At 44.0% G+C, this 10,010-nt stretch overlaps 1 protein-coding gene across 5 annotated transcripts in view; it reads left to right on the plus strand.

The window, feature by feature from the left end:
* Positions 1-10,010, plus strand: part of LOC115175377 (rho family-interacting cell polarization regulator 2) — a 100,412-nt gene extending 90,402 nt beyond the window's left edge. For all 5 annotated transcript variants that reach the window (XM_029734606.1, XM_029734609.1, XM_029734607.1 and 2 more), the window contains 5 exons: positions 6,011-6,187; positions 7,046-7,248; positions 7,428-7,511; positions 7,646-7,736; positions 7,830-10,010. In XM_029734606.1, the coding sequence (XP_029590466.1) occupies positions 6,011-6,187; positions 7,046-7,248; positions 7,428-7,511; positions 7,646-7,736; positions 7,830-7,930 (656 nt within the window). In that variant the 3' untranslated portion in view covers positions 7,931-10,010. The remainder of the gene's footprint in view (positions 1-6,010; positions 6,188-7,045; positions 7,249-7,427; positions 7,512-7,645; positions 7,737-7,829) is intronic.

Here is a 10,010-nt window from a genome sequence, read left to right on the forward strand (position 1 = left end):
CTCTGTCAGGTTGGACGGGAAGCGTCGTCGCTCTGTCCGGTTGGATGTTGGACGGGGAGCGTGGTCGCTCTGTCCGGTTGGATGTTGGACGGGAAGCGTCGCTCTGTCCGGTTGGACGGGGAGCGTCGTCGCTCTGTCCGGTTGGACGGGGAGCGTGGTCGCTCTGTCCGGTTGGACGGGGAGCGTGGTCCCTCTGTCCGATTGGACGGGGAGCGTGGTCCCTCTGTCCGGTTGGACGGGGAGCGTGGTCCCTCTGTCCGATTGGACGGGGAGCGTGGTCCCTCTGTCCGGTTGGACGGGGAGCGTGGTCCCTCTGTCCGGTTGGACGGGGAGCGTGGTCCCTCTGTCCGGTTGGACGGGGAGCGTGGTCCCTCTGTCCGGTTGGACGGGGAGCGTGGTCCCTCTGTCCGGTTGGACGGGGAGCGTGGTCCCTCTGTCCGGTTGGACGGGGAGCGTGGTCCCTCTGTCCGGTTGGACAGGGGGAGCGTGGTCCCTCTGTCCGGTTGGACAGGGGGAGCGTGGTCGCTGCACAGGTATTTCATTTCTCTCAAGAGATGTTCGATCGAGTTCAGGTCCGGGCTCTGGCTGGGTCACTCAAGGAAAAAAAAATTGTACCCTTCCCCAGATCTGTGCCTTGTCACAATCCTGTCTTGGAGTGCTATGGACAATTCTTTCGACCTCATTGTTTGGTTTTTGCTCTGACATGCACTGTCAACTGTGGGACCTTATATAGACAGGTGTGTGCCTTTCCAAATCATGTCCAAACAATTGAATTTACCACAGGTGGACTCCAATCACGCTGTAGAAACATTTCAAGTATAATTAATGGAAACAGGATGCACCTGATCTAAATTTGAGTCTCATAGCAAAGGGTCTGAATACTTTTGTAAATAAGGTATTTCTGTTTTTAGTTTTTATAAATTTGCAAACATTTTGGAAAAACTGTTTTCGCTTTGTCATTATGGGGTATTGTGTGTAGATTGAGGGGGATTTAAAAATATATAGTTCTTAGAATAAGGCTGTAACGTAACAAAACGTAGAAAAAGTCTAGGGGTGTGAATACTTTCGGGAAAGCACTGTATATTAGGGATTGATTGTTGTATATATTAAGGGTATGTGAGACCAGGGAGGTTGTTTATTAGGAAATTAAACTGGACTACTTAGCTCAATTTATAAAATAAACAAAAATTTGGTCTCATTGTTTGTTTCCACCACAATTGCCGCCTAATCTTACTGCATCCCCCCCTCCAAAAGGAGCACAATGAAAATATACCTTTAAGCTTCATTGTGTTATCCTTGATGATTTTCTTAAATTGTATGTGGAGGCGTCACCGGCTGGAGCGCCCGTATGTGTATTTATGGTCTAATCAATCAATCAACAGGTGTGGCTGAAAAAGCCAAATCCACTAATTTGAAGGGGTGTCCACATACACTTTGTATAGAATATATATATATATATATATATATATATATATATATATATATATATATATATATATATATATATATATATATATATATATATATATATATACACACACATATATATATAACCAAAAGTATGACAAGTATGGTGTGTTTATGATTAAGTGTGATTGGTTATATAATATAAATAATGTCATTTAGCAGACTTTTTTATCCAAAGCGACTTAGTCAATGCTGCATATATAATTACATCATGGTATGTAGTGCAGCAGTAGTCACTGTATATATCTCACACAGCTGTCTCAGTCCTGTCACTGTATATATCTCACACGGCTGTCTCAGTCCTGTCACTGTATATATCTCACACAGCTGTCTCAGTCCTGTCACTGTATATATCTCACACAGCTGTCTCAGTCCTGTCACTGTATATATCTCACACAGCTGTCTCAGTACTGTCACTGTATATATCTCACACAGCTGTCTCAGTACTGTCACTGTATATATCTCACACAGCTGTCTCAGTACTGTCACTGTATATATCCCACACAGCTGTCTCAGTAATGTCACTGTATATACAGTACCAGTCAAAAGTTTTGTAGAATAATAGTGAAGACATCAAAACTATGAAATAACACATATGGAATCATGTAGTAACCAAAAAAGTGTTAAACAAATCAAAATATATTGTAGCCACCCTTTGCCTTGATGACAGCTTTGCACACTCTTGGCATTCTCTCAACCAGCTTCATGAGGAATGCTTTTCCAACAGTCTTGAAGGAGTTCCCACATATGCTGAGAACTTGCTTCCGGATAAGCTAAACACCTTTTTTGCCCACTTTGAGGATAACACAGCACTGACGCGGCTAGCTACAAAGGACAGTGGGCTCTCCTTCTCCGTAGCCAACGTGATTAAGACATTTAAGCGTGTTAACCCTCGAAAGGCTGCCGGCCCAGACAGCATCCCTAGCCGTGTCCTCAGAGCATGCGCAGACCAGCTGGCTGGAGTGTTTACGGACATATTCAATTTCTCCCTATCCCAGTCTGCTGTCCCCACATGCTCCAAGATGTCCACTGTTGTTCCTGTACCCAAGAAAGCAAAGGTAACTGAACTAAATGACTATCGCCCTGTAGCACTCACTTCTGTCATCATGAAGTGCTTTGAGAGACTAGTCAAGGATCATATCACCTCTACCTTACCTGTGTTAGGTTCTAAATAACATGGTAAAACCAATGGACAACTGTAAAAGCTCAAACCAAGTTTATTCACCCAAAGGGTCGGACAGCAGAACAGACAAAGACATGTTCCCACCAGCACAAGTGTATATATACCCCAATTTGGGTGAAGTATCCTCCTTCCCTCTAAACATTACATCTTGGCAGGAAGTTAAGTGATGCAAGTAATAAACTATTCTTTCTTTCTTAATGTGACCTGACCTGACCTCAGCCCCCATTCCTCACTAATCTCTAGCGCTCCACCCTTATCAGTGACTGCAACCATGTGATTGCCTGTCCTTTACTCAGTACCTCCCAAGCCTCTGGCTCATATCCAACCTTAATTGACCCCACCATATACATTCCTCCTACAGATATCCATTAACTTCTGGTGTAGAAACCAGACTATGGCACTCCTCATTTCCATAGGATACCTGGTCTAATAATAACATATTCTGACAATGTAAACGTTCTACATTCCCCTCTCTCCCTCTGTGACATGAATAAGGATATTTCACATTTTTCAAGTTTAGAAGTCAGAACCCATCACCTGACACCCTAGACCCACTTCAATTTTCTTACCGCACCAATAGACCCACAGACGATGCAATCGCCATCGCACTGCACACTGCCCTATTGGATCTGAAAAAGAGGAATATGTAAGAATGCGTTGACTATAGCTCAGCACCATAGTACCCTCCAAGCTCATCATTCATCTCGGGGCCCTGGGTCTGAACCCCACCCTGTGCAACTGGGTCCTGGGCTTCCTGACGGGCTGCCCCCAGGTGGTGAAGGTAGGAAACAACATCTCCACTTTGCTGATCCTCAACACAGGGGCCCCACAAGGGTGCGTGCTCAGCCCCCTCCTGTACTCCCTGTTCACCCATGACTGCGTGGCCAAGGACGCCTCCAACTCAATCATCAAGTTTGCAGACAACATAACAGTAGTAGGCCTGATTAACAACAATGACGAGACAGCCTACAAGGAGGAGGTGAGGGCCCTGGGAGTGTGGTGCCAGGAAAATAACATCTCACTCAACGTCAACAAAACAAAGAGCTGATCGTGGACGTCAGGAAACAGCAGAGGGAGCACCCCCCTATCCACATCGACAGGACCGCAGTGGAGAAGGTGGAAAGACAGTATGGTGAAAAGGCGCAACAGTACCTCTTCAACCTCAGGAGGCTGAAGAAATTTGTCTTGGCACCTAAAACCCTCACAAACCTTTTACAGATGCACCATTGAGAGAATCCTGCCGGGCTATATCACCGCCTGGTATGGCAACTGCACCGCCCGCAACCGCAGGGCTCTCCAGAGGGTGGTGCGGTCTGCCCAACACATAACCGGGTGCAAACTACCTGCCCTCCAGGACACCTACAGCACCCGATGTCACAGAAAGGCCAAAAAGATCATCAAGGACAACAACCACCCGAGCCACTGCCTGTTCACCCAGCTATCATCCAGAAGGCGAGGTCAGTACAGGTGCATCCCGTGTGGCTCAGTTGGTAGAGCATGGTGTTTGCAACACCAGGGTTGTGGGTTCGACTCCCACGGGGGACCAGTACGGAGAAATTTTTTTTATGAAATGTATGCATTCACTACTGTAAGTCGCTCTGGATAAGAGTGTCTGCTAAATGACTTAAATGTAAAATGTAAATGCATCAAAGCTGAGACCGAGAGACCTGAAAAACAGCTTCTATCTCAAGGCCATCTGAGTATTAAATAGTCATCACTAGCACATTAGAGGCTGCTGCCATATACATAGACTTGAAATCACTGGCCACTTTAATAATGGAACACTAGTCACTTTAATAATGTTTACATATTTTGCATTACTCATCTCAAATGTACATACTGTGTTATATTCTACTGTATTGTAGTCTATGCCGCTCCGACGTTGCTCGTCCAAATATTTATATATTCTTAATTCCTTTACATTAGTTTTGTGTGTGTTGTTGTGAAATTGTTAGATATTACTGCACTGTTGGAGATAGAAACACAAGCGTTTCGCTAGACCCGCAATAACATCTGCTAAACGTGTATGTGACCAATAAAATTAGATTCTATAGCTGGTTTTCCTTCACTCTGCGGTCCAACTGGTCCACCAAGCGCCAACCAGATGGGATGGCGTATCGCTGCAGAATTCTGTGGTAGCCATGCTGGTTAAGTGTGCCTTGAATTTTAAATATATCACAGACAGTGTCACCAGCAAAGCATCCATCACACCTCCTCTATACTTCACAGTGGGAACCACACATGCGGAGATCATCCGTTCACCTACTCTGCGTCTCACAAAAATAGTGGTTGGAACCAAAAATCTCAAATTTGGACTCATCAGACCAAAGGACAGATTTCCACCGGTCTAATGTCCATTGCTCGTGTTTCTTAGCCCAAGCAAGTCTCTTCTTATTATTGGTGTACCTTTAGTAGTGGTTTCTTTGCAGTAATTCGACCATGAAGGCCTGATTCACGCAGTCTCCTCTGAACAGTTGATGTTGAGATGTGTCTGTTACTTCAACTCTGTGAAGCATTTATTTGGGCTGCAATCTGAGGTGCAGTTAACTCTAATGAACTTATCCTCTGCAGCAAAGGTAACTCTGGGTCTTCCTTTCCTGTGGCGGTCCTCATGAGAGCCAGTTTCATCATAGCGCTTGATGGTTTTTGCGACTGCACTGGAAGAAACTTTCCAAGTTCTTGAAATGTTCTTGGTTGACTGAACTTCATGTCTTAAAGTAATGATGGACTGTTGTTTCTCTTTGCTTATTTGAGCTGTTCTTGCCATAATATGGACTTGGTCCTTTACCAAATAGGGCTATCTTCTGTATACCACCCCTACCTTGTCACAACACAACTGATTGGCTCAAACGCATTAAGAAGGAAAGAAATTCCACAAATTAACTTTTAACAAGGCACACCTATTCATTGAAATGCATTCCAGGTTACTACCTCATGAAGATGGTTGAGAGAATGCCAAGAGTGTGCAAAGCTGTCATCAAGGCAAAGGATGGCTACTTTGAAGAATCTCAAATATAAAATATATTTTGATTTGTCTAACACTTTTTTGGTTACTACATGATTCCATATGTGTTATTTCATAGTGTTGATGTCTTCACTATTATTCTACAATGTAGAAAATAGTAAAAATAAAGAAAAACCCTTGAATGAGTAGGTGTGTCCAAACTTTTAACTGGTACTGTATCTAACACAGCTGTCTCAGTACTGTCACTGTATATATCTCACACAGCTGTCTCAGTACTGTCACTGTATATATCTCACACAGCTGTCTCAGTACTGTCACTGTATATATCTCACACAGCTGTCTCAGTACTGTCACTGTATATATCTCACACGGATGCCTCTCTCTTGCCTCCCCAGTGATCCGGCTGGTGGTGAGTGAGATGGTGGACAGGAGTGATCTGGCCTCCTCCCCTACCTGCCACCCCCCTTCGGCCCTGTCCCAGGACGTGGTCACAGTGTTCCAGTTCCAAAGCTACGTCTCAGAGCACAGCGTGGAGGACATGGAGGAACACCTATTGCAGGTGGCCAGAGAAGGTAAGACTCAGGACCAACACACATTCTGATGTACATGTTATTCAATAATTTCATCCAAACTGCTCACGTGCGTCTTCATAGCCAGGCGCTAAAATAGAACTTGGTTCAATTCTTGACTCGTGACTCACGTCAAATCCCGCCCATCCCATCTCCTCATTGGTTTTTAGGAGCATATACCCACGTGGTTGATTGAAAGATGAACTGAGGTCCATACTCCAGTCGGTGGTGGTAATGCACCTTAAAGTTGGTTGCCAACCACCATATAAAGTCCACAGAAGAAGAAGACTGAAGGAGGAGAGATTATTTGATTTGATTTAACTAGGCAAGTCAGTTAAGAACAAATTCTTATTTTACAATGATGGCCTACTCCGGCCAAACCCTCCCCTAACCCGGACGACGCTGGGACAGTTGTGCGCTGCCTTATGGCAGATAACTAGAAACTAACTAGGTTTCCCCTTTTATCTGTGGATTAATTGTCAAGAGTAGAGAACACTCAATTTTGTGTGACTCAAAATGGGTCAAAATTCTACAAAGATCTAGAGAAAAAGGGCAGAGTGTATTTCAGGTAAATTAACAACCCAATGTTTATATCCATGGATAAATTGTCTAGCAACAGCAAGCTAGCTAGCTAGCTGGCCATGAATGTTTCATGGCCAGCTAGCTAGTTTGTTTTGATATTTCTACCTACGTGTCCTGATCACGTCTGGTGTGGATGGACAAAATCACCATGCGAGCAATGGCGGACGCACGTGTTTGCCCGGCGTATTCAGCATGTGAGGGGGTCCAAACATGGTCCACTGAACAAAACTAGCTTGTAAATACCTGTGAGTTAATTTAGTTATTTTGTCCTCCCCTCAGCTGTGTTTGCGGAGGGCCTGAGTGGTGGCGACTCGGAGCGGTGTCTAAAGGAACTAGAAGAGGTCTCACACACCGTCCTGTGTCCCCGGCAGCAGACCCTCAGGGCCCTGGCCTCCCTCCTCTCCCACCAAGACCCCCAGCTCAGCGAGGCTGCAGCTGCCTACATCACCTCTGCTTCCTCACATACACCCTTCAGGTCAAAGGTCAGTGTGGGCGTGTCAGTAGGCTTGATCCTTGACCCGCTCCGGCTAAATTAAACCCAGCCCTAATATAAACACCATTTGTCTTTCAAGGTCACTAAGCCTGTCTAGAATACTGGACAGGTGCTATGACAGGGCAGCAACTTGAGTTTGTTCATTTGTGTTTCTGTGTGTCTTTACAGGCGGTGGATTGCTACACACAGGCCTTGTGGGAGGCTGGAGTTCAAACCCAAAGGTCTGCCTGTGCTGCTCTTAGCTGTCTACAGGTCAGTGTATCTTTTCACTTTTAGCTATAGAACAAGCGACATTTCCCCTTCATATTCATATGAGGCATCTTATTATGACGTCTCTCTGAAGCGCGAGGACCTCCTATTACAGCGGTTTTCTTTCTCCATCTCAGGCAGTAGAGAGCCTCTGGGCGGTGGTATCAATGTGTGACTCGGCAGACGAGGAGCTTCGCCACGTTGCCATGGAAACCCTGCTCACTTTCGGTGAGTGACAGTTTGACCAAAAAAATATTCTGTCCATTTTAGCCCAATCAACATCTGTTTTGAGCAAGATGAATTTGATTGACTGTTATACAGGTGAGGAGGGTCGTCTGGCGTATGAGCAGCTGGACACGATGCCCAGAGAGATGGTACGACTGGGGACGCGGCGAGGGAACGCCGTCACCACCGCCTTCTGAAAGCACAGGACTAACTAACTTAACCTAGGAGCATCGCATCCACAGGAGGGGGACGACCCCCCTAGAACAACCCCGCTAGCCCCCCCCCCCCCCCCCCCCCGCTGTGCCTGTGCTTTGAGCCATGCAGACTGGACATGCGTTTAAATGGACACAGCTAGGGGGAGTGGCCGCATCAACGCAGAGGAGCCCAACTAAACATCGAAGGGCCACGTCTCATCCTTATCAACAGACTGGTGTAAATCCTAACTGTCCATTCTCTGACCACCACAATTAAACCATCTCTCACTGCACAGACAGAGCATCTTCACATCATAACTTATTATGATTATTATCACGACTGTGTTTGATTTATAATATCCTTATATAACTGCTATTCATTTGTTTTAGTAGGTGACGTTCATGAGACAAACGGTTGTTTGCGCTTTTGGAATTGCACTGTGGCAGAAATGTAAATATAATAGCATTATACTCTGAACTGGATTGATTTGGTCTGGTATGTACTGTTGAGATTCAGGGATTTTACAGACAGTTTGAACACTTTCTGTCAGAGGGTGCCATGACAGTCAAATCGCTCGGAAGGAGGTAGTTAAAAGCAACGTTCGCAAGTCATCATCAACATGCACAAAGAAGGCAGTCTTTCCCTAGATAGTAGTTACCAGTAAGCAATGTTCTCACTCCAACATGCACAACATGAAGAAAGAGTCATACTTGGACTGCCTTTCAAACTAATCTAAATTCTCTACTCACACATGCCTGGGATCTTACATGTTTCAATGTCTGCTTGCTGCGAACTGATTTGACATTTGATCATGATCTATTTAATTGGAAGCAGGTACGAATGGACTCGAGGAGTGAGTGTGAGTTAGGGATAGTTAGTATGAAATGAGAACAGTGCAGAACGGCTGTCTAAGGGGATGATGCTTTAAATGGGCAAGGACTGAGGCTATAGCGCTCCGCCTAGCTTTTTATGCCCGTTGCATCTATACTACTGAGTCCGGTGCTTCTTCAGCACGACAACAGTGTTTTTCTCGACTTAATTTATTTACGTCACATTTGTGAGTCTAATATTATTTAATTTTCATTTACTTTTGAGAAAAGAGGGCAGAATGCAGATACTATTTCACATGTAAAAGTTGTATATTTGGTGTTTTTTTTGCTCGTTTGATTTTTTAAAAGTTTCATAAAAAAATGGACTCATTAACATGGGAATAATCTTGCTTACATAAACATGTTACTGGAAATATACTTTTTTTCACTCTTTTAAATGTATTTGTACATTAAGTAAGATGGATGGCTGATATTATTTGGAGGATTTACGTATATAATCAGATAGCGTTGCCCCCCCCCCCCCCCCCCCAATGAATGGGACAGTAGAGAAGAAATGTTACTTTATTATGCAAGGAAAGCCTGAAAATGAAAACAAGTCAATTTATTCTGAAGATATCTTTAACCTGGCCACTACACCCAGGCTCACCTACAAGGAACAACCATAAACAACCATCAGAATTATCATCTTAACTCTGTGACATTAGATTGGCTTCTATCCGCACTGTCCAAAAGCCATAACGATATCAAAAGGTGTTTTATAGGCGGTAATATGTGAAATAATATTTGTTCTTTTGTATATTAAAGCTGTAAAATGTGTGAAAATTGATACTAAAACTGAAGATGGCTTTGAGTTTGGCCTGGTGTATGTTGATCATGGTCTTTATTTTGAGTAACAATGCCTGTTTCTCCCATGACGTGAATAGCATTACAGTATTTTGGTATAATACTCGTTACTTCAAGAACTCCACAATGCAGCGGTCTCCATCTTTCTTTGTGCTAAAAGTAACCAGTGATGAATTAATGTTGCTTCTATTCAACTCCCAATTCATCAGATTGAACATGTAGACAGAATAATGAAATGTTATGACATTGATCATATTTCATGTAAGTATTATGTCTTCAAATATGGTGAATCAGAAAGCACACAGTAAGGACATTACATAGCTTCAGTACTTACTGCATTCAATTCTACATTCATTTCCCCTGCTCAATGAAAGTGGCAATAAAGTTTATTTTTGCATAATTATGAAAA

The sequence above is a fragment of the Salmo trutta genome, chromosome 36 (genome assembly GCF_901001165.1).
Source record: "Salmo trutta chromosome 36, fSalTru1.1, whole genome shotgun sequence".
Lineage (NCBI taxonomy): Eukaryota > Metazoa > Chordata > Actinopteri > Salmoniformes > Salmonidae > Salmo > Salmo trutta.